At 33.3% G+C, this 26,362-nt stretch overlaps 2 protein-coding genes across 2 annotated transcripts; one reads left to right on the forward strand and one right to left on the reverse strand.

Moving 5' to 3' along the window:
• Positions 1 to 1,946: 1,946 nt before the first annotated feature.
• On the forward strand, positions 1,947 to 17,035 carry LOC124531747 (cytochrome P450 4C1-like). The gene is made up of 9 exons (XM_047106260.1): positions 1,947 to 2,175; positions 9,695 to 9,819; positions 10,427 to 10,511; positions 11,316 to 11,530; positions 12,711 to 13,088; positions 14,672 to 14,740; positions 15,129 to 15,297; positions 16,184 to 16,363; positions 16,777 to 17,035. Exons 1-9 carry the CDS (start codon positions 1,986 to 1,988, stop codon positions 16,938 to 16,940), a joined length of 1,575 nt encoding a protein of 524 aa, XP_046962216.1. The 5' UTR covers positions 1,947 to 1,985; the 3' UTR covers positions 16,941 to 17,035.
• A 1,066-nt stretch (positions 17,036 to 18,101) lies between these two features.
• Positions 18,102 to 23,044, reverse strand: LOC124531690 (VWFA and cache domain-containing protein CG16868). Its single transcript, XM_047106187.1, has one exon. The coding sequence runs from the start codon at positions 22,826 to 22,828 to the stop codon at positions 19,244 to 19,246; it is 3,585 nt and encodes a 1,194-aa protein (XP_046962143.1). The 5' UTR covers positions 22,829 to 23,044; the 3' UTR covers positions 18,102 to 19,243.
• Between the last annotated feature and the right edge of the window lie 3,318 nt (positions 23,045 to 26,362).

Raw genomic sequence — 26,362 nt, forward strand, 5'->3', positions numbered from 1 at the left:
TTGCAACAAAATATACGAACGTAATTTGTGTTTAAATAACCGTATAATAACCGCCAGATAAGATGAGAAAGATAGTAATTATATTTATCTAATGCGACGTACTCAAGTCCGAATACAATTTTTTACGTTGTCATAGGTGATATTGATGTAGGCGTAATATTTACTTTAGTTTTAGATTATGTTCTACTACAGTAGATTTATTAACATAATAATTAATAACATTAAATGATTAAATATATACAAATATGAACTGAAACTAGTGACTGTATAACTCTTGACCGCGTGTAACGATGGCAAGAATGCTAGCAGCATTTCCCCGTTGAATCGCAATTCCGATTCTCTGGGCTATAAACGAACCAGCCTTATGTCACCAATGGAGGCAATGAGACGAGGTGTTATACTTTTGATAAGCTTTTTGCACCACTATTCCAAGGGCCAAGCGTTTCTACAGCAAATGGAACAAAAAAATAATTTGATATAATGCACGAATATTTAGTTCTTTGTTTTTCTACTTACTTAAGTATTTAAATAAAACTAGTTAATAACGGATTTGAATCGCGTATATTAATTATTTTTGGCATCCCGCCGTTTCGAGCACTTTACAGCGTTTGTGGTCACGGGTAGACTGACACTACCCGTGACCACGAACGCTGTAAATATACGCTATTTAAATCCGTTATAACTAGTTTTATTTAAATGTGTAATACTCGCGAAAATTTAAGACAACCTTACTTAAGTATTTCTTTTTTAAACAGCGGCCACACACATAGTCGCGCCACAGATATTGGCACTGAAGCTATGCGGCTCTTGCCCCAGTCACCAACGCTACAGATATTGGAACTAACTACTAACCATACCATATATCACACATGCACCGCATACTAAGATCTAGCTACCTAAGACCGTAAGTCTCTAGTACCTGTAGTTACATTGTCTCACTCACCTTTAAAAACGAAACACAACAATACCAAGAATTGTTGATGGGCGGTAAAATGTGTAATGTGTCGGACGGACTGTCAAAAAAGCTATCTAATATAAAAATTTGTTAATTCACAATTATTTTATTTCGACTTAAAAGTAAATGGCATTAGATATTGGACAACATCACATACATTACTCTGATCCCAATGTAAGTAGCTGAAGCACTTGTGTTATGGAAAATCAGAAGTAATGACGGTACCACAAATATCCAGACCCAAGACAATATAGAAAACTAATGAATTTTTTCTACATCGACTCAGCCGGGAATCGAAGCCGAGACGAGTGGCGTACCCATGAAAACTGGTGTACATACAACTCGACCACAGAGGTCACCCGAATTCTCTCGATACCCGAATAAGCGCATTCTAAGACGTCGCAACGCATACACACAACATAAAAGTATTAACAAACACGTTCAAACATATATGTACACAGGCATATAGTACGACACAACTTAGATGTAGCATCGGCAAAATTCGTAAAACCGATCACATCCGAATTGAGTACGCTATCCCAAATTATCAATATTTATTTCTCATGCGAATATGATCTTTGCACAAACGTAATAACTTGTAATATCATATGATCTAATATATTCGTCAATTTGACACGTCGATTTATATGCACTTGCTTTCTCTGACGCGAGAATCTATAGCGACGAATAGCGTCGAATGGCGCGATAGGGAGCTATTTCTATTGGTTGTGTAAATCGGCAGTAATCGGATTTATTTTCATTACATTGCATTTTCCGATGCTACATCTAATTTGTATCGTATACATCAGTATACATTAGTGTCATCACGATATATTCATATCAAAATAAATATTAACGGCAAATTTTTACTAGCATAGTACTCTAAGAAATTTATCGGTATCATAAATCATAAGTTCGTATTTTACCTTAAGTTCGTATTAATGCATCTGGAAGAATTAACCATTCGTCGCAGTATATATCAACAACGATGACCATAATTCCACAGTAAGATTTAGACCGCTGATCAGAAATGATCAACTTCGTGGGCTGTCTAATACCGAGTAATGTCATGAAAGTGATTTTTATAGCGTTATTTGTAATTGTTGTGGTTTTATATTTGTATTGTCGATTTTCGAGAAGAGGTCGATTGTTTGCTAAGATCCCCGGACCTCCTCGGTGGCCACTTATTGGAAATGTTCACAATTTTAATTTGCCTCGAGGTAACTATATATTTTTATGTATTTAAAACGCTACATTTTACTATAAATATTTGCTTTTGTAATAAATTATTCGATTTTTAAAATGATTTAAAACATATTTAAGTACCCAAACTACATGCAGTCTCTAAAAGCTTCAGACTGATCTCTGCATTAATTTAAGATAATGAAATACTACAGTATTTAGTTACCTATATTTCCAATACGTCCATAAAATACGCTTTTATTTTTAAGTAAATTTAAACGTTTCAAATCATCTTTAAACTATCAACTCGATAATTTTTTTTTGATTTCATTTTGGGCCTTCGGTTTAACATAAAATTCTTCATACTTACCATCAAATATATATAACGTCACGCAAATAATTAACTAAAAGCATTAACTAATATTTATTTTTAATTGAGATTATTATATAGAGATCAAATCAATGTTTAACAAGCGAGTAGATTTTAACGAGTTAACATTGTCATAAGTGCTCGTAATTATGAAGTTCAACGGAACTTATTATCTACGGAAAACGTTCCAACTTATCATGTCACTTTACACGCACCGTCTTTTTAATAAATAATAAAAAAAAGATTTACAACAGGTCATGCGTCATAGTAAATTAATATATATTTATTTAACCCATTAATAAATTTGCTTAGTGCTAATTATACAGAGAGATGGCCCAGTGGTTAGAACGCGTGCATCTTAACCGATGATTGCGCGTTCAAATCCAAGCAAGCACCACCATATATATGTGCTTAATTTGTGATTAAAATTCATCTCGTGCTTGGCGGTGAAGGAAAACATCGTGAGGAAACCTGCATAGGTCTAATTTCATCGAAATTCTGACACAAGTGCATTCCACCAACCCGCATTGGAACAGCGTGGTGGAATATGTTCCAAATCCTCTCCTTAATGGAAGAGGAGGCCTTACCTCAGTGGGAAATGTATAGGCTGTTACTTTACTTTAATATTTACAATAAATACTTTTAACAGTTATTTGCAGTAGAAAATGTAACTTTAAGTTATTAAAAATATAATGTAATGTAAATAAAGCAGTGAACTTGTATCTCGCTAGGAAATAAAATATATTAAGCCTATTTAATAAAATATGAAATTAAAGTATTCATATTTATTAAATATAAACTATGATTAATATATAAGTATGACATATCCGACAAAGACAACAATTACTCAGAACATTCCCCGTGAAAAATTCCGTAGAAGATGCAGAGTGATCCATCATTTATATGCAAAGCTAAAGGATCAAGCAGGTCGGAAAGGGCTTGATCGTTGACATTTCGAGCTGGTCTGCGTTGCACACCCAACTATTTTGATGCCAAATTGGCTTTGTATTCCAATTGACCGCGAAACTTAACGAGGCTCCTAATATCCACGCCAAATATTCCGATACTAGCTGTGGTGGCTGAAATCGTGGAGATACGACAAATGATCCTTTTAAAGCAGTTACCGCGCAAACTATAAATGAAGATTCGATTTCAGACACAAGATTGTTCCGCGGTTTTCTTCGACGTTTTCCCGAGAACTTTTAACACAGCCGGTGTATGAGGTGTCTACTGTCGTCTGCATAACAGTGAATGTTACAGATTTGCAACAAGTCATTGATATGCAGAACAAACAAAGTGGATTATAGAACGCAGCTTTGTGGAACACTAGCATTGACGAACTTTATATCAGAGCATGCACCATAGAATACGACTTTAATACCCCAATATGCCAAAAAACTGGTGATCCAATTGCATAATTTCCTACGGACTGCCGTAGGAAATTATGCAATTTCGTTTGGTACAAAGAAGCGCTTTGTGCCAAACGCGATAGAAGGCCTTCGCTATGTCCAAACTGGCCGCCAATGCCTCCCATTGCTCTCAAATGCTTCCGCCTATCTATGAGTAAGGTAAACTAAAAGATCAGGCTCGTACTCCTCTTGGTACCGCTGGAACTGGCAGCTTACAATTGACTCCATTACCTTTGAAAAAAAGCAGGTGATGGCTACAGGCCTATTATTGGACGGGTCTGAGCTGTTGCTCTTATAAGAGCCGAGATGGCCCAGTGGTTAGAACGCGTGCATCTTAACCGATGATTGCGCGTTCAAATCCAAGCAAGCACCACCATATATATGTGCTTAATTTGTGATTAAAATTCATCTCGTGCTTGGCGGTGAAGGAAAACATCGTGAGGAAACCTGCATAGGTCTAATTTCATCGAAATTCTGACACAAGTGCATTCCACCAACCCGCATTGGAACAGCGTGGTGGAATATGTTCCAAATCCTCTCCTTAATGGAAGAGGAGGCCTTACCTCAGTGGGAAATGTATAGGCTGTTACTTTACTTTAATATTTACAATAAATACTTTTAACAGTTATTTGCAGTAGAAAATGTAACTTTAAGTTATTAAAAATATAATGTAATGTAAATAAAGCAGTGAACTTGTATCTCGCTAGGAAATAAAATATATTAAGCCTATTTAATAAAATATGAAATTAAAGTATTCATATTTATTAAATATAAACTATGATTAATATATAAGTATGACATATCCGACAAAGACAACAATTACTCAGAACATTCCCCGTGAAAAATTCCGTAGAAGATGCAGAGTGATCCATCATTTATATGCAAAGCTAAAGGATCAAGCAGGTCGGAAAGGGCTTGATCGTTGACATTTCGAGCTGGTCTGCGTTGCACACCCAACTATTTTGATGCCAAATTGGCTTTGTATTCCAATTGACCGCGAAACTTAACGAGGCTCCTAATATCCACGCCAAATATTCCGATACTAGCTGTGGTGGCTGAAATCGTGGAGATACGACAAATGATCCTTTTAAAGCAGTTACCGCGCAAACTATAAATGAAGATTCGATTTCAGACACAAGATTGTTCCGCGGTTTTCTTCGACGTTTTCCCGAGAACTTTTAACACAGCCGGTGTATGAGGTGTCTACTGTCGTCTGCATAACAGTGAATGTTACAGATTTGCAACAAGTCATTGATATGCAGAACAAACAAAGTGGATTATAGAACGCAGCTTTGTGGAACACTAGCATTGACGAACTTTATATCAGAGCATGCACCATAGAATACGACTTTAATACCCCAATATGCCAAAAAACTGGTGATCCAATTGCATAATTTCCTACGGACTGCCGTAGGAAATTATGCAATTTCGTTTGGTACAAAGAAGCGCTTTGTGCCAAACGCGATAGAAGGCCTTCGCTATGTCCAAACTGGCCGCCAATGCCTCCCATTGCTCTCAAATGCTTCCGCCTATCTATGAGTAAGGTAAACTAAAAGATCAGGCTCGTACTCCTCTTGGTACCGCTGGAACTGGCAGCTTACAATTGACTCCATTACCTTTGAAAAAAAGCAGGTGATGGCTACAGGCCTATTATTGGACGGGTCTGAGCTGTTGCTCTTATAAGAGCCGAGATGGCCCAGTGGTTAGAACGCGTGCATCTTAACCGATGTTTGGGGGTTCAAATTATATATATATCACCTCGTGCTCGGCGGTGAAGGAAAACGTCGTGAGGAAACCAGCATGTGTCTAAATTTATAGAAATTCTGCCACATTTGTATTCCACCAATTCGCATTGGAACAGCGTGGGGGAATATGTTTCGAACCTTCTCCTCAAAGGGAATAGAGACCTTAGCGTAGCAGTAGGAAATTTAAAGGCTGTTGTTGTTGTTGTTGAGCGGTTGCCCTTTTTAGGGATCGGGTGCACCAAAGCAGTATTCCAGGAGATTTACAATCTGTCTTGTACATTTCAAAATGTTGCAAATACTCTGTAAAAGGTTTATTATATATCATTTTAGAAAAGCAAAGGAAGTAATGGGCCATGATAAGTATTTTAACCTTTGCAAATCGACTCACATATTTACGTCGTCAATGTCCTACTCGCGTAATTTATGTTACGTCTCCTGATACCTATAATTATACCCTGTACAAGTTAGCTTGATATTTTTGACGGGTGTAAATTTTTCTGATCGACATAACTTTGCAACGACAACATGTTATTTTCTTAATTTAAATATTTAAAGAACAAGAAAAGTAGGCTAACCTCTAAAACAATTATCTTTAATTTATAATAATAATCAAACTACCACAAAAGAAAACCATTTAGTCTATAACACAAATAACCTAATATTCTAATAAACAGATATGTTATATCCATACTAAACAACAGATAAAAGTGTGCCGCGCCGGGGACCGTTTATGTTAGTTTATTTTTACATTTCGTTAAAAGTATAAAAGAAAATTTGATAAAAACAATAAGTAAAAGAAATAACTAGATGTTTTAATTACCTACGCAAAACGTATTACTACGTAATTATGATGTATTATAACGTATTACTACGTAAAACGACTAAAGGCAAACGTCCCCATTAGGACGTTTTCTAGTCTTCACTTTTTTTTGTTAATAACATATCTATTTACTAAAACATCATTGCAAATAACCATCAATAATAATTCATATTACACAGTTATAATCATAATGGCGATTCAAATGTGTCAGTCGCAAAACTCCCGGCGTTTTTTAAAGGGAAGTTGTATTACATAACGCAGATGTTGCTTGTCTATTCCAACGATATATATAACACAAAAGTCCCTAAAGATCTAAGCATTATCCGAAAAATTGATAGGCCTTTTTATTGTTTCAAAGTAAAATTTAAACAGAAACACTGAAAATAATAAACGCTTGTACAATGTTACATCGGTCGGATGGTAGGGATACGCAACATCCATTCCGACAATTTTATTGAACATGAAATAATAAATGATTTGATAAGTTCGAGATGATGACACAACCTGACTGATCTTGGGTGTGCTCCTCTTCCTTACTAAAACTGTTTTAAAGATAAAACTATTTTATTTTTCAACCTTAATTTTTACATACTCATTTTTGATTCTCCAATTTAAAATAGGTCCTAAATTAAATAGGTCCTTCTGAGCCTGAAGGTATTAGGAAACCGCGTGGTATACATCTTTAAGGTTTCTTCATTCCTTCGATTGGAAAATAGTCATTGATTTTTGACACAATTGCTATTTTGCGAACCCAGACAAAGCAAGTTCTGACAAACTATACACTTACACCAATTATAAAATAAATACCCGTAAAGTAAATTGCTGTTCTATAATTTCATTTTACCGTTCGTATGAGTTGTAATCAAATAATACTGATTGTATAATATACCGATTTAGCTCCATTAAGAACCATGATATCTGTTCGAGATGTATTGTTTATTTGAAATTACTTCAAGCCTTGGAAATGTAAACGATACATAGCATGCTAGCAATTATACTCGCCTTTAATTTTATGCCATTGTACTAGAAATTTTACTATCTATGACTGCATGTAGAAATCTTGAAGAATTTCAATTTCGAATTAAAATGAGATAAGTTTTTTTTTAGTTTCATACATGATACAATGATATTAGTATCATAATAAAGAGGGAATACTCGGAATATTAAGGTGTTTCTGTGTCACGGATCTGGCCATTTTGTTCACCCACACAAGCACAGGCTTGTATGGTTTCTTCGGGACATATTTATGGGTAGACCTACTTCTTAATCTGATCTTATATTTAGTGATATGATTGTAAGTTGTTGTTGGTAAAGCACTGATTGATTATTTGTCATGATCACTAATTTCTCAATTTTTGCGAAAACGTGTATTAAGTTGATCAAGTTTAGAAAAAGTGAAGTAGTCGAGTATCATGCATGAATTAAAACAGCTTCGAATATCTTGTTGCATCTTGTATGCAATCTATGTCAATGACAAAGATTGTACAAACAAGATTAATGAAGATAATTAATCATTGAATGTCAATGGAGTTAGCCGTACAGCACTTTTCATATTCGTGTTTTTTGTCTAGAATTAGGCAATTATTAAAAATTTAAGGTCATGCTTTCCAGGTAGCAAGTTAAGTTACTAGCGTTAATTATTTCGATAGCTATTTCTCTACAGTGGCGGTCGTAGATTGTTTCACATTTCAATAAAATTTATGGTCTTTTAAAGTTTTCTTTTAAGTTCTCTTTCACTTTTCAGCAACTTTGACAACTAGTTCCTCACACATAATGTGTAACAACCCTTAAATTGTATCTTGGTGCAAATTCTTTTATCAATCTGTGAAAACAGGCCTTCAACAAAGTTGAACAAAATATATTTTATAGTGCAATCATTTCTCCAACGAGTTTGTCTATTTTCGAATTCAAATTTATATTCCTTTTGAATTGTTTTCTTTAACGACCGTTATTTCTATGCCTCTATTAGACACAAAAAAATAAATAATTATTAAAAAGCATCTAACGAGTGAAAAAATCATTGGTATAAACCATCAAATATACTGTCGAAGTCATAAACTGCAATGATCAAGACATATCGACCGTTCAATCTCCATCGTGTATTGTCCATCGTACATGACATTGGCGAAATTATCTCCCTTGGCACAAATAAAAGCAACAAATAAAAATTAAAAAATACAAAAATGTTCAAGACGCTTTTGAAGTAAACATATTAATCAAGTTATAGGATACAAACTTTCTATAGAAATTTATTTTTCATAAATTGTAAATTGAAATTTGTACTGCATCCATTTGCTTTTATAGAGAAGGATGCAAATATTGTTATATTAGAGATTCTAATCGGCTCCGCATACATCTGACTAGTCTTATTAAACGACCTAACATAATATTTTTCTATTCTTGTGAAATCGCTGTTCTTAGTGCTGTTAAAATTTAGGGAAGTAAAAAAAAAAGAGTATAAATTACTTTAAACAATATCATAATAAACAGAATAGTTCTAATTTATTTCGAATTTATCTTAATATAAATAAATCGCCAAATCATACAACAACAACAACGCCAAATCATAAATAAAAGTAATTAGTAAATTAAATTAAAAGTATTTAGTAAATTACTTACAAATCCAAATAAAACACATATAACACTTTTAGCAAATCACAAGTAGCAAGTAGCGCCAATATCGACATTACAGTCCGCGCCCAAAAAGAAAAATTAATGGTGGTTTAATTCACTTCGCGCCAATGATGTTGAAATAAACAGATATGTTATCAACGCGCAAAAAGTGAAGACTAGAAAACGTCCTAATTGTGACGTTTGCCTTTAGTTGTTTGACGTAGTAATACGTTATAATACATCATAATTACGTAGTAATACGTTTTGCGTAATTAAAACATCTAGTTATCCCTTTTACTTATTGTTTTTATCAAGCTATCCTTTTTACTTTTAACGAAATGTAAAAATAAACTAAAATAAACGGTCCCCGGCGCGGCACACTTTTTTCTGTTGTTTAATATGGATATAACATAATATCTGTTTATTAGAATATCATTGCTTCGCGCGCTTTTGTTTTTGTTTTTTTAATTTGTTCCAGACATTTATGTGGATAAAGGTAACTCCTAAATATATAATATAGTTCGAAATTTTTATGTTATTTCGTTATAAGTTTAAATCAAATTTTAATTTTTATATAATGTATTGATTCTCTTGTTACAGATAAGCTGTTTGATTATTTGAGAACTCTAAACAAGACCTACGGTGATGTGATTGCGTCGGGTACTTTGGATGTAACAGCTATTCATATTTATAATCCCAACGACATTGAGGTAAATGTGTTCTGTGTAGGTATATTAGATTAATTCTATTAATCGTTGTTTATTACAAAATTAATTTTAATAGCCAAATAAAGCCTACATTATAAATATTGTGACGTCAGATAACACTTTTTTTTATTTATATAACGATTATTAACATTTCTTGATAATAATTGAGAATTAAACAGATATTCATTTAACAGAATGTCTAGTTAATTTGGATTAGATTTATATTATTATAATTTTTTTTTATTAGGCATTATAGTTTCAAATCTTCCTCAATAAAAAAGATATGTGACTTTGAATTCAAGTATATATAAGCTCTCTGGGTGTATAATGTGCACCTTAGATCCATTCGCTTTTAAAGGCGCGCCCGTTCAAGATAAATTATCGCCGTGCAAGTGTCAGTTAAGCTCGTACTTATATTATGTATGTGTGTGTATGTAAGTGTATGTGTGTAAGAATAACGACGATAAAAAATACAAGCAAAGAGATATATACTAAAATAAGTAATTATTTAATAAATATAATTTTACCTATACTTAAATCAGACAATTGATTATGTTACATTAAAACATTTAATCAGCGTTGAAGTTTGCTATTATTATTAACACGTCGAAAAAACACATTTCAGACTGTAGTTACGAAATGCACCAAAAAATATAAGCCGTACACATTTTTGAGACGATGGCTCGGCGATGGATTACTCATTAGCAATGGTAAGTAGTTTATTTATATCCAATAGGGAAAAATAATTATACCAAACCTGTACAATGTACATGCAAAAGCTAGGTTTCAATGCAAATGTTTGTAAATAAAAAGTACTATATGTTTATAAAACAGGGTCCCATATTAATATGTCATTTGATCTGCAGGTGTATGCCCAAAATTGGCCAGTGGACCTACTATCAACTAGATGTCTTGTCTCTCTAATTATTATTTATAGTACACGGTAAACGGTACACGCTCTTGCGAAAATATCTGTATATTTATATTCAATAAAATTTTACAAATCACAACCTGTTTTATTAAGTTTAGCTTGATTATGTTGTCGTATTTTATTGATATTGTATTTGAAATCTTGGAAAAGGGTAACTACTGTTTCTTGTTGGATCTTGTAATTTAGCGTCGATTTATCATTATTTATTTTACAGGCTTGTTCATTTATTACTTACAATAAGCATTGATTACTACTACATAGTATAGAGAGGTCTAGGTATCCTGAGGTTCTGTCCAATATTATATGAACTAATTATCTCATAATAGAGATGAACGAGTGGTTAGAATATATTCATCTTAACCGATGATTGCGGCTTCAAACCCAGGCAAGCACCATTGAATACTCATGTTCCAAACATTCTTCTCAAAGGGAAAGGTGGCCTTAGCCCAGCAATGAGAAATTTATTGGCTCAATCAATCTCATCAATGACAATATAATTTCGATATGGATACTTACGATCTGAGCTGGGTATTATTCTATTTTTGGCAAATATATTTCTCACATAAAATTAAAATACTTCCAGGTAGCAAATGGCAAGAGAGGAGAAAGTTGCTGACTCACGCCTTCCATTTCGACGTCCTTAGGAAATATGCGCGAACATTCGCTGACGAGGCTGAAGTATTCATGGCAGCTGTCGAGAAGGAAGCTGTAAAGGAACAGGCTGACGTTAATCGACTCATTAACAAAACCACTCTTCGTATTATATGTAGTATGTTGATATTTGTTTTTCATACATCATGATTACAGGAACTTTCTATATTTATTTTTTGATAACTTTGTCCATCTGTCTGACGATGGACAAATGGATCACCTTTAGGTACTAGATGGTCACTTATACCCAAAGACACTTGTTTTGTAAGATATTTTAACTTTTCAATAAATCCTCCTTACGCCAAGAACCTCGAAAACGAAGATGTTACCTCTATTATGCTTTTTGATACACATGCTTACTACACTTTAGTTCTTTAGCGGTAGAATATATGATGTGTGGAACCATTACCATGGACCATATTGATACCCAAACATGATTGCTCACAGACCTAACACTAAATTGTTTGTAGTGACTTAATATAAGATACAAGCTGTGCTCGTCACTTCGAGCGTGTCTGTAAATAATATTTTAGCCTAAGTTACTCCTTATTATATTAGCTTTCTGCACATGAAAGTCCCGTCAAAATCGATCCTGCCGTTTTAGAGATTGCCAGAACAAAGGGAGCTTTAGGCTATTCGTTTTCATTTAAATAGTTAGTAGTTTTTGGTTTAGTTTTTGGTTTTGGTCATACCGGATAGTTTTTGGTTATACCGGATTGACAAACCCCTAGTCTGCCTAAGTTCGCACGTTATATCTTGAAGCGGAGGAGACCAAAATATTGTATAATCTTTTTATTTGAACCATTAAGCATAGATAAGACGCTATATGATCTAATGACAGTTGAACGAACTTTGATCAAACTCTCTGTAATCTAAAAGTTTAGAAAAAAAGTAATATGATGATTATGTTAACCTATTTTGGCAGCGGTGACCATTTTAACTCAACGGACGTTGCGCTCTTTCCTGTTTCTCTGATTCATGCATCATGATGTGATGCCTCTGTGTGATTTTCTGAAGAGCCCAGATGACGCAGTCATAAGAACCCGTACATTTTAACCGATAATTGCTGGTTCTAACCACTGAAATTTCATGTGCTTAATTTGTGTTCAAAATCTTAAGCTCGGGGGTTAAGGAAAACATCGTGAGAAAACCTGCATGTGGGTTTCAACGAAATTGTACCACATCTGAATCCACCAAGCATCGGTGCTGCATGGTGTATATATGCACATAATTTCTCCTCATAGGCAGAGATGGCCTTATACCAGCAGTAGGAAATTTACATGCTGTTACTGTACTTTGGGGTTTTTTTTTAACTCATAATGTTATTTTAGAAACAGTAATGGGAACATCGATGAAGGAAGACATAGATTCATTAACAACGAAATATTTAGAAGCGATACACAGAATCGCTGCAGCATTACTTCCGAGAATGTTGAACTTCTTACTTTATTTAGACCTTACGTTCCAAATGTCAAAACACGGATGGGAAGAGAGAGCGGCAATAAAGGAATTGCACCAGATCACTAAAAGTATTATCAAAGAACGTAAAACGTACGTAAATAGTGATGTTTACAAACAAAATGAAACTGTGAAATTGAATAAGAAAGGTCGCCTTGCAATGTTGGATTTGTTAATTGAAAACGAAAGGGAAGGTAAAATTGACGTTGACGGCATCCGAGAGGAAGTGGACACTTTTATGTTCAGAGTACGTATTATTTATATAAATAAAAACTAATGATTCCTCATATTAAATATACGTGCATTCGAAATTCCCAAGTTTTATACTGCACTGTTTCGATTCCGTTTAGGCTTTAAGTATAAAAAAAATTGTAATAAGCCTATGTCCGTCGCAGACATTCAAAATCATTACATACTATAAAACAAAATCACTTTTTCTGTCCCTATATCCCTTTGTAAGTGAATCGAGAAGGTTTTCATATATAATACATGAACAAATTCGTAAAGAAGCACTTATAATTTTGACAGTTTCTACTGTGATGTCATATTATTTCATCCGTGCGAAACCGGGGCGGGACGCTAGTTTGCATTATAACAATTTTCTTCTTCACTAAACAACAGCAGATCTTCACTAGATATCTTTAAAGACCTGGTTCACATTGACGGTTTTTTTAAATTGTTAAACTTTCATTATTATTATCAATATATATATTTTTCCTTTCGTGAACCTACATGTACTTACTACTTACACCATTTTAATAGAGAGAGATTTTGAATACACCGCTTCAAACCAAATTTCATCAAATCCAATTCAGTAGTTAGGCTGTGAAAAACAGAGCAAAAAGGAAACAGATAAAAATACAGAGGAATATTCGCATTCATAATAACAATATACATGACTTCGGTAAGAGCTCACTCTGTTTATATGAATGTATCATTCGTGCAATTTTGTAGCCATTTTATCGTATTTACTTTGTTTTGATGCGTGTCTTGAAATTTCATAATATTTATAGCAATACTATAATAACTTTCCCACACTACACGATTGTGTTCTCAGGTTAGTATGTATATGTATACCAGAAGATGTTTCACTATTGTTATTGGCATTTGATTGTAACTACAATTTCAGAACACTAAAATAATAACTTAATTTAAATTTGTTTAATATTGGTGCCTTTAATATCATTCTTAATAAACCTTTGGGTATTTCAAGCAATTAAAATGTATTTACTCTGTGAAATATTTGTGGTTGAATTAAGCGTGTAACGAAGGGACCGACATATAGGCCCCATAAAATACTGGAACAAAAAAAAGTGAAATACCTTTTATGTTCTTAAAAATTTTCACACGTACCATGTAATACGTACAAATGACCGGTGACAATTCGTACATAATAACTTTGGCCTTTTATCCTGGCCGGGATAACAAAAAAACTGGTATTACAGGTTGCCTACGTTCCGTTCTCCTAGTATCAGCATATGCATGTGTTTTTTAGTTTATTAAACGATTACACTATTTTCGTATATGCTCGCGTAATATTTTGCCTTCAAAAAAAGTTATACTGTCTTATTTATTCTGTAAATGTATGTATTGCAAATTCAGGCACTGTACCTCCTGAATCTATACTTTTATTAAATTATGCCATTCGAAAGCCCGGCAACGCACCTGCATATTCTGCAGTGTTTCTGATGTCTATGAGCAGGTAGCGGTCACTTTCCATCAGATGAGCCTCCCGCTAGTTTACTCTATATTGAAAGGAAATATAAAAAAGTATATATTTAGACTTTAGTTAATTATCTGCTAAGTTGTTTACTGGTATTATTATTTCAGGGATTCGATACGACATCTGTGACAATGGCATACTTGATTATGTTAATAGCGAATAATCTAGATATACAGGTAAGTGAAGTCGGTTTCTATAAGATATATACTTTTTTATTACAACGAAGAATATATATATTTATACAGAATAGCGCCGACGTCATCACATTAAATTAAATGACGATTAATAATTGTTAATGTAAGACTCTTAAAATTATGGAAAACAATTGACAAATAAATAAAAAATGGTATTTTCGAATATTTCTCATGGAAATTAAAACAAAGTTAAATACCATTTGCAAAATTAATTCAATAATCTGTAAAAACGGTAATAAAAAAAAGTCCTGTGGCTAAGTTAATGTATTTGATTATTTTTCTTTTGTTTTTGGTTGGTTGTTTAACTCCATATATCATTAGTAGTATCATTCAGATGACGTCACAGGTACATTGAATACCTTTATTTCAGATTAAACTTTACGAAGAAATGAAAAGTATTTTCGGTGATTCCTCCCGTCCGGCAACAATCGGCGATTTGAAAGAGATGAAGTATTTGGACTGTTGTATCAAGGAAACATTACGGCTCTACCCTGCCGTACCTTATATTGTTAGAAGTATCACTGAAGAGATTGTACTAGGTAGGTTTGTAATTTTTTGTATTGGTTCTCGTTTCTCACGGCAGAATCAACCACCCGTGATGTGTCCGTGATGGCGTGACTTGGTTAAGAAAAGTTACGTGTGGAAACTCACATGACAAATAAATTTATAGCACACGTATTAAAGTCCTTTTGACCTAGTTTTGGTTAGGGCAGCTGAGTAAGAGTAAGGCAATATTGTGAGGCTTTTTTATTTCCAGTAAGAGTGAGGCAATACACTGAATGAGGCTCTATGTATTCTCTCAGTGTCTGATATGATCGGTAGGATATCGTGCAGGACGCTTTTCGAGGCACAGTTACATATATGTACTTACGGTGTTATTACTTACTTACCTTTTTGATAAAAAAAAACCCGACCAATTTTTTTTCGCCTAGCCCATTCCAAATGTGGCATATTCGGCTATAGCCAATAAGAATAGTTCTTGGTGGTAGGCCTTTGTGCAAGCCAGTCTGGGTAGGTACCACCCACTCATCAGTTATTCTACCGCCAAATAACAATACTCAGTATTGTTGTGTTCCGGTGAATGAGCCAGTGTAACCACAGGCACAAGGGACATAACATCTTAGTTCTCAAGGTTAGTGGCACATTGACGATGTAAGGAATAGTTAATATTCCGTACAGCGTCATTGTCTATGGGCGATGGTGACCACTTAACATCAGGTGGCCCATATGCTCGTCCGCCAACCTATACCATAAAAAAGTAGCTTTTTTGCGTGCTTATAATGAGGTCTGGCACGCGTATACCCGGATCGTTGCGGTATGTAAATCAAAGAACACGCAGTAACCAAAACTAGGTCTTCCAAATAATAAATGGGTTTAAACGGATATTACTAACCGATACCTGAGTATTATTTTTAATTTCCTCAGGAGGTTACGTTATACCGGCGGATACAATGTGCCAAATTCACATATATGATTTACATCGCCGAGCGGACCTGTATCCGGATGCTGAACGCTTCATTCCTGAAAGGTTTCTTCCAGAGAACTCCATCGATCGTCATCTCTTCGCCTACCTACCTTTTAGCGCTGGCTCTAGAAACTGTATTGGTGAGTATATCTAATAATTTATTTATTGATCCTTCTGATAGGCATAACCGTTCTGGGTAGAAGGCGACACGAAACCCTATAAACAATTTTCGACTTATGACTCTTAGACGATTTTTCAGCTTTATTGAATCTAGAAAAGATAAGAGTTGACACAGCTAACGAATATCTTGGAGAGCTTACGGTAGGTAAGCTCTCCAAGATATTCGAGCATGTAAAAAATCAACTATTTCTGTAAAAAAGTTTAGTTGTCATGTGTTATGCAAAAAAGTAGCCGTTGCCCTTTATTCTTTCTAGGTGTTAAAATTTGTAAATAAAATCAAATTCGGTTCAGCGGTTTGGTAGTGAAAGAGTGAAATACAAAGTTACTTTCACATTTATAATATTAGTAGCTTTGACATTTCTTTTTGTTACAGGTCAAAAATTCGCTATGTTGCAGATGAAAACATTAATGTCGAGTTTGATAAGAAAATACCGTTTGGAGGCAGTTACGAAATCTGCCGATCTCAAGTTCTATGTAGATTTCGTGCTCCGAGCAGACCGTCCTATTTATGTACGATTTTGTCCAAGAAAACTGTGATGCTAAGTTATCGAATTAAATTTGTTGGTATTTTTTTAAGGTTATGTAGGTTGGGATTATTATAATTATTTAATAAATTTTATTTTTAAATATCATATTAGCAACGATGTAATTATTTTACGTTAGTTATAAATTTAAGATTGAGTTAAAATACCGATAAATAAAAATAAACACATTATTGTTATTTTTATTATATACTTTTTGTGTAAAACAATTTAATGTAAATTATTGAAAATTATATCTACAAAGAGATGAAAAATGACATTCAAATCTTTTTCCCGAACTGTCTTCAATATGTACGACACAACTTAGATGTATCGGCAAAATTCGTAAAACCGATCTCTTACCGATATCTATCTACTGAATGCCTTTTGAGTTCATTTTTGAACTGACCATGAAACCAAAAACATTTCACAACCATTTCTTCTTTTAATGTAGACTACATTAAAGGTACCTGTTTTGGTAATGCAATGTATCCGGTCATAGCACAGAATAAAAACATACGAACTGCCTTTTTTATCGGAGAACTTAATTTTATCATTCTCGTACTCTTGCGTGTGTGATGGAATTTATTATTTTCAACTATTTTTTTTAAGGTTTTTAATATTTGAAATCATGATAACATACAAAAATATCATCTTTTTGAACCTCGAAGGAATATTAGCAAATACTAGAAAAACAATCAATATATCTATAGGTTTCCTATATGACATTGGAGTGTCTGTTTGTAACATTAAAATATCTGACTGTCCGTTTGTTTTGGCTCTGGACCGGCTGGACCGATTTTAACGAGGCTTTCACTGGCAGATAGCTTATGTAATGAGTAACTTAGGCTATAACATAACTTTTATGTAAAATTCAAAAGCGCACGAAGTCGCGGGCAAAGCTTGTGGTAATGATTATAATTCATAAGCGTGTGAGTAAACAAAGGTGCAGTTTCATAATCCGAAGAAAAGATAATGACACGACCGGAGAAAGAGAGATAGTCGCACAAACAGTTAACTGTTCGGGAGTGCATACAATTGCGTAGATACTATAATATCTGCTACGCACTTAGCCTTTAAATTAATTATCTATGTTTTACTTAAGACCTGTAGTCGGCCATCCAATTTACATCAGTAGCATGATTTTAAAGGTTGTATAGTTAAAAAAAAAACAAACTAAAGATTCTTAATTAAAAAATTTATTACATCATACAATAAGTAAATGCAACATCAAAGTCAGTCTTAAATTACGTACAATTACAACTTAGCGTTACGGGAGGCACTGGCACGTATAATATAACCTTAAGAATAAATTATATATAAAAAACATATCAAAATCGAATGATCATAAATCATTTTGCAGTAACCTATTCATAAACTCATAGTAAATCATCATTACATCAATAAATACAGTTTGATCGGCGTATAGATACTTTTAATCATAATACCTAGAGTATTCAAAGGAGTAAAGACAAATTTGACATTCAATTGTCGTGTTATTATTGGTCGATTTCTTGTTCTCTATGGTTCAAAATGGCGGATTTAAATATAAATTTATTCGACAAGTTTTCAATAACGTTTTTTAATCTATAATAAAGCAGAGCTGTTAGTCAATTGCACAGATTATATAAATCTAAGATCTCTCTATCTTTACTCCTTCTGTAATAGGAATAGGATATATATTATTGTTATTTTTACTTTTCAATTGAAAATAAGTTCTTAAGCTAGTTTAAGTACATCCATATGAAAAAAAATATCAGATAATTTGATTATAAGATACGGTCATAGTAAAGCATTCTGAAGTTTTTTTTTTTTTATAATTACACAGCAAGGAACTATTGTATTCAAGTTTACGTTATCAACATATTTCTTTGTATTTCTGTCAACACGGATTAATTTTAGCATATGTGAAAAGGCTTAAATAATTGTCAGAAGTTATTAAAAATATATATGTAAAGCGTTTTTAAATAGTAAACATTATAAGTACACAGCAAACAGTTTTATAATGTGATATCAGCTACATAATTATTATTTATAATTGTTTGTATAAAAATACTTAAATGATAAAATAGAAGTATGTTTATTATTATTTAACTAACAATACTGTTTTTACAAATTGTTAGCTGCATTTATAATATAATTGTAATGATTACATTTTTATTTCTTATCATGGCAACAATTATACTTATTAAGCACCAAAACAAAAAAAAACATGACTTAAGTTATACGAGTTACAATATCACAATAATTAATTATAATGTTTAAAAAATAGTCACATTATGTACAAAGGAGGTAGATTACCAAATGATAAGCAATATTTTAGGATGCTTCCATATGTCTGTGAACAGTAACAGGAGCTAACACACTGTTTTTGCCACAAGGTAGGACGGTCATTGTGAGCTCTGAGGTTTTACTTCGCGGTTTTATTTTACTTGGAGCTGGAAAACTGGCATCAGACTTAGTATCATCTGATAAAATTGTGGGATCATTCACTGAGAAACCGGTCGTTTCTGAATCTTCATGGGGCGTCATTGTAGAATAACCGTGGTCGGAGCCACCAGCAGTATGAGGACGTCTATATCCCGTGACCACGCGGTATGGAGATATGGGCGCCTCAATTTCCTTTGCCGGTAACAGTTTATCCTGCCCCGACATATCTGGCATGTCATCTGATGGCAAGTGACTCATTTGCACATCAGCATCGTGCCAGGTTTCAGCAGGTCCATCAACATACAAATTGTGGCAACTATCTGAGGAGGTATTCTGCCTGTAGCAATATATTGCGACCGCTATGAATAGGCTTACAGTAACTATACACCCGGCTATCGGGCCTATTGCGGAATAACTAGCAAATGCATCCCTATTTACATGACCAAAAGTTCCCTCCCCATACGGAGTTACAGCGCCGAGAACGCCGCTAAAGCAAGTCGATTGAGATGTACAGAACGGAGTTGCCAGTCGCGTTCGTCCATCTGTATCTATTTGGCACCATTCACAACCCAAAACTCCTAAACAGGACGTATGCGTGATATACGTCTCGCATTGAAAATCAAAACAAGATTTTAAATTTTCGGCAAAATTATGAAAATAATGCGATTTATGGTTATTATTCTCAGGCGTTATACCACACAAGGGAATATTTTGATCGAACCGTGAAAGATTGGCTTTAGGGCATTCATATAACTCGGAACTGCACTCGCATGGACATTCACACTCAGTTTGTTCCATGCGATTACAATTCAGACACAGGCGGTCAACCATGCTGCACGGGCAAAAGGCGCCGACATTGCAGGACGCATTAACAAGACCTATGAAAGCATTCGTTCCGGGAATGGAAGCAATGTAATAATGAATACAATGGTCACCCGAAACTACATTGGAAAGAACATTTGGCAAAGATGTGTTAAATTCGTAAAATCTCTGAATAGTTTTGTCGTAGAAGTTACTACACAGTCTCTTCGTGACAAATCCTTTGTGATTCAACATGTCAATCGCAATCATTGATTCTTTGTGGGTTATGTGTTGTTGTTCAATGGGACCTGAACTGTTTGGATCCATTAAACCGGGATGAGACACCAAGTACCCCCGATTGTTCATTATAAAACATTTAACATAGTATGAATCGGCGCACATTGGCAAACTATCTATAATGAGTTTATAAAGGAAACCCATTGTTACATCCATTGAAACAACCATCGATGGGTAAATAGGGCTCTTTACAGCATATGAAATGGATACAATATATCCAGCTCCACCAACATCTAAATTCGGAGGGGTCAAAATTATTTTACCAGGATTTTCAACTGCATATATGTACCACGGTCTCCGTACTGGCTCATAATCATACTCCAACACAGTTCCAGGAAACATGACTAGAACTCCGTTCTCTGTAACGGCATACCTCCTAACAATATATTTCGAATAGGGCCCATGTAAATGCTGTCTCTTATAAAACGATAATATTGAATTTAGAAATCCAACATCTTGTTGTATCTCATTCTTCAATCCGGGATTTGATAATAGACCATGAGCCACACTTTTAAGATAAGCTAAGTAATTCTGCATGTATGTAATTGCTTCTTGACCGTCACCCATATCATATAGATATGTAAAAGGAGATTGAAAACTAGAAGGACTCAAATACACAGTTCCTTGATCAATGGTTGATATTTGTTTAAAATGACGGCAAACTTTACCAGTTTTAGGTGGAAAAAGATCTAATCTGTGAAACAATATCTCCTTACTAGTTCTTGTAAAAAATATATTTGTTTTATTTGCAAAACTATTATTAGATATTTCTGATACTATACAAACTATGTATAACTTTTGTACCCATTTCCAAGAATATGTTATTGTTTTAGACGAGTTGCTATCACTTACTGTAAAATTCCCTGAATCAATAGTCAATAGCTTTTGCTTAATAATATTAGTACAATTACAAGTTTCCACTGCTTCTAGAGTTGTAAATTTTATTTTATCGGAAGTAGATTCAATCCTTGGAAAATATGTATGCATGAGGATCTTACCTGAGAAATCCATAACAAATGCTCTCTTTTTGTGGTTTTTCTCTTTGAAATAAATAATATCTTCAGCTAAATCCGACCAATACAAATCCAACCCCATTATACCATTCGCAATGGGATTTACAAGTGAAATCATGAAGTCTCGTTCCGTAGCTTCCCAAACAGGACCTTCTGTTTGCAATTTAGTCTCATACCTACTAGGTAATAATGAAATAAATGCCGAGGCAATTTGCCCGATGACTGCACTGTTGTTAAGATGTAGCTTCATGACAGAATTGTTTTTGGAATGATTGTGCAATTTGTCGAAATGTAAAATTTCTATCGAACTATTTCTTGCTGTTTTACCCTCATATATTAACCCGATAGAATATTTCACTCTATTATCAACTGTTTCTGGATGTGGAAACATTTTTAACCAGTCGTCATCTTTTAAGATTTTTTGTTTTTTACCCGTCAGAAATATAAGCAATTTGTTATCAGGAAGTTTCTTCTCACTCAACAAACTCTTTATCTCTCTATTTATAGCTAATGGTGTCAAACTATTTGCTGCTATATCTATAGATGATAGGTATTCCCGTAATAGTAGTTTATTATTATCAGTTGCATTCCCTAGATTTGATATTCCATCATTGCTGCAAGTATCTTCAAACTTCATAAAATTTGTCATGTTCGTTATTTTCAGGGCGAATAAGTCAGTATTCTGAAGAGCATAAGCTATTTCTTTAACTATGCTTATAACATGCTGTAGCGATTCTATTTTCATATTATTATCTATTAAAAATATGACAAGTTTTGGATCTGGATGCATAACTTTATGATACAAGTATCTTAGATTGGAGTGAGGCATTGACGTACAATCCTTGTCCGTAGCATAATCCATGTTAGATAGAAAATATGATCGTTTAACTTTCAAATCTTTAAACCTACCCTTCATATGGGGTTTCATGTCCAACGATGATATATCATCAAACACACTGGAACTTTTTATGAACACTGATTTACCGATAGATGTAAATGGACAGGGGTGAGTGAAGGACGGAGTGTCGGTTTTATTAATTGCATTGCTCATTTCGAGCAGAATGCTAATAGCGGAGGATATTTTGTAGTTCAACTTATCCACTATACTAGTTAATGTATTACTATCTGTGGTATGATATCTACTGACTTTATAAGCTGTACGTACTTCTAGATGTGATGTATAATTACTTCCAAGCTCTTTGACCACTATTTCGCTAAATTTGCTCGCTAAAGTTTCCGATAATTTCCGCACGTTCCATTTGTAGTCACACCGGCTGTTGTTTGTTTTCGTACATTCTTCATTTTGTGCAAATATTGAGGAACATACATTTGCCAAAATAGTAAACAGAAATATCAATTTCATCTTATCGTCATTATCCTTGCGCGTCACATTCGATAAAACCTCGTATAATGTATGAAGTTTAACGTATAATCATGAACGTTCTCCATTTTTGATTGATTTCAACAATTCTATAACCATTTTCGATACATATGCTTAACTCAGTAACAAAACAATTATAATCAAATAAAATTGATTTAAAAACACTCTTGTAGCTACAACTTACAAGTGACAATTATGGCCAATGATCAAAATGTTTGACATTTATAAATTACATATGGACGTCTTAACGTCCAGAAATTCAAAGGCATGAATTACATATATTTTTGTAAGATTGATTTTTCTTAGGAAATATTTTATCGATCGTATTTAGCTATTAAAATGCAATTTAAAAAAAGGTAAAATTATTTTTATTTATTTTATAACGTATATAAATATATTTCATAAAGTTATCATAAATGCAGGTTATGCAGAAAAATGCTTATTAAAAAGAGAAAAAATAGTAGAGATGTTTATAACTTTGGCCAACTAGCGTAGCAGACTAAGTAGTCGTTTTGATTTCTAATTGGCTTCTTGATTTTTGCTTTGCACAGGTGTTCTTACGTAAAAAATTGATAGTGTTATGTTCATTAAAGTGCAAGAGTTTAGGATAGTTAAAATAAAGCTTAAGATCTTAAGATAATTAAAATTTAATCGTGTCATAAATCTCATGCATTTGTTTTATTGACCAATTGGATAATGATTTATTCAAACTCAAAGATAACTAATCTGGAAAGTGACAAATGATAATTAATCTGGAATACATTTAATCAATTGACAATCCGAAAAACAAAGTGTCAATTATTGTAATCAGTATATTATATTGTGAGTTTAAAAATGGTTATTTATTAACGAATGCTGAAAATAATCCTTAATTTATTTAAAAATCCCTAAATAAAATTGCATTATTTTAAACGTCTGTCACGTGACACAAAACGCTCCTGATTGGCCGGGCTTATAATGTAGTCACTTGCTTGTTAACCTTAGAGCCATATGGTCCCAGTACCGTTTTCGCGCGCTATTTAAATATGGAATTTTTAATATGAATTTTTTCGGCAAATATTGGCCTTTTCGGCCATATAAACTTTTTCTGGATTTCTTAACCTCTACTAAATAATATACATTGGACTTTAAAAACCAGTCAAAAGCCTGTAATAATGTAAATTGTAATTAAATAATGTAATTCCTCCTATGTCCATTTTATCAAGAAATATTTATAATAAAGGAAGCCAAGCTGAATAATTGCCGACTATTTACCGACTACGATTGCGCCCGAAATAATAATTATCAATTATTTATACTTACAATAGACATTAATTGTTTTAAAAACTGTAAATTAATTGCACACAAGACATCATCGTTAGGATCATGCTACTAGTTAAATTTACATATTATATTTTGATAAACGTTTTCGGTAGAGCTAAAGGTTAATGCTTGATTGAACGGAAAATATTAAAATTTTATGACATTAGATTGATAACAATTCACTTTCGATGATAATTTTGAGTACTAAAGTTATTTTACGTGTACACGTAAATATATTTTTTGTTTTTGCTGTGAACACTGTGGTCTCCAATAATAGGCTATTAGACAATGCGAAAAATAAACCGTGAATTATTGTAATCAGTGTATATTATGAGTTTAAAAATAGTTATTTACTAATGAAACTTGAAAATAATACTTAATTTATTCAAAAATCAATAAATAAAAATGATTTTTTTCAAACGTTTGTCACGTGACACAAAACGCTCTTGATTGGCCGGGCTTATGATGAAGTCACTTTCTTGTAAACCTTGCTTTTCTACTATATGTACCACAGATTAAAATACAGCAAAGTGACGTCACCGACATCATTGCAGCGCCGTATTGTCCAGGTATCATTTTCGCGCGTTATTTAAATATGGATTTTTTAATATGATAATAATAAATGATGATAATATTGTTAATATTTTTCGGCGAATATGTACTAGAAATAAAAAAAAACAACTTTTACTGGGTCCCTTAACCTCTACTAATAATATAAAATGGATTTAAAAAATCGGTCAAATAGCCTATTGAAGGAGCACATAAGTTGTGTAACCTTTATACCGTTTTATTTTGAATGTGTAATTAGTGTGTATCCTTTGTTGGGGACTCATAAATAAATAAAATTCAACAATACCTAAATAGGATTAAATGGCACTAATAATAATTATAACTGTGTAATGGAAAAAACATAATATTCTTATCAATATTTGCCCCTCAAACAATAAATCCCATAACGTCACATACGTTCACTTTGAGCACAGTCTATTTGTCTCGAAAAGAAAAACTATAGTTTCTATATTTTTAATAAATCACAAGTATTTAGGAGTAAATAAAGCGGGAGAATTAGTTTGCTAAGGTGAAATCGTAAGACAACAAATATTTGTAATTTAATAACTCTTAGTAACACTGTCTTTCTCATTATTTTCTTATAGATTTAACCTCCACAGTCCTCTGGCCTTAAGTATATCCAGTGACGTTATTAGTAAATACATACCCTAACAGCATAGATGAAAACAGTATTCACGGTTATTGACATATTGCTCTAATGAACAAATGCAGCTACAATTGAAAATAAGTAATCCCATCAAAAACACTAAATGTAAAAAAAATGCCAAGCCTCTCGCTGCAGTCTTTCCATTGTAAAAAGTTTTGAGATCTCATAATAGCCAAGTCCTATTCAAATTATTATGTAGTTGGAAATCAACAACAATAATTGTATAAATAGTTTTCTTTATATTATAATTATATTGACTTGGCAATGAGCACAAATTAAAAGCTGCTTGCTGCCTGGAATTATGTGTAAATGTTACTTACGAGACCTGTGATCAGATTATTTGTTATGTGTGAATCATGATGGTCACTACCGACTAAATGCTCCAATAGAATAGGATATAACCTAATTAAGAATACCTTACGGGCCATCGCTTTATGAAAGTAAATGAACCTATAAGGTACTCAAAACCATCCGTGTTGGTAAACATTCAATAAATAACTATTTAGATATATTGTACCATTTTGAAATGGTTTGGTGTTTTATGATGGTTTTATTTTGTGATCCTTTTGTTTTTGTGATTGATCTGATGATACATGTGGATGGATACTGGATCAAGACGAAAATTGTATTGAACAAAGAAAATATGTTATCGCCAGACAAACAACTTTCGTAGGAAACTTTTTCCTCTAAAAATAGTATTTATTAGAATAAACATGAAAAAAAAAAATCCTTTTTTTTGTCTTGCTTTCTCCTCGAAAATGCATCTGATGAGTATTTTCACTATCAAATTCGTTATCAACGTGTTATGTGATGATTGAAACTGGCTAGTCCTATCCCTGCTTGTTGATGGGGAACCAAACTAGAAGTCTATTTATAATTTAGGAATACAAGACTACTTTTTGAATGTTTTTAACAAAGGTATACATACAGTTGTGCCAAACATATTACCAACGATGTTGTGTATGTTCACAATAGACAGCATTTTGAAAGATTGCAAA

Source organism: Vanessa cardui, chromosome 8 (assembly GCF_905220365.1).
Source record: "Vanessa cardui chromosome 8, ilVanCard2.1, whole genome shotgun sequence".
Lineage (NCBI taxonomy): Eukaryota > Metazoa > Arthropoda > Insecta > Lepidoptera > Nymphalidae > Vanessa > Vanessa cardui.

Coding starts and splice junctions, on each gene's coding strand:
- LOC124531747 (XM_047106260.1), top strand. CDS start 1,986: ATGATCAACTTCGTGGGCTGTCTAATACCGAGTAATGTCATGAAAGTG. Junction 11,531..12,710: donor TATTTGTTTTTCATACATCA/TGATTACAGGAA, acceptor CATAATGTTATT/TTAGAAACAGTAATGGGAAC. Junction 16,364..16,776: donor TGGCTCTAGAAACTGTATTG/GTGAGTATATCT, acceptor TTTTTGTTACAG/GTCAAAAATTCGCTATGTTG.
- LOC124531690 (XM_047106187.1), bottom strand. CDS start 22,828: ATGAAATTGATATTTCTGTTTACTATTTTGGCAAATGTATGTTCCTCA.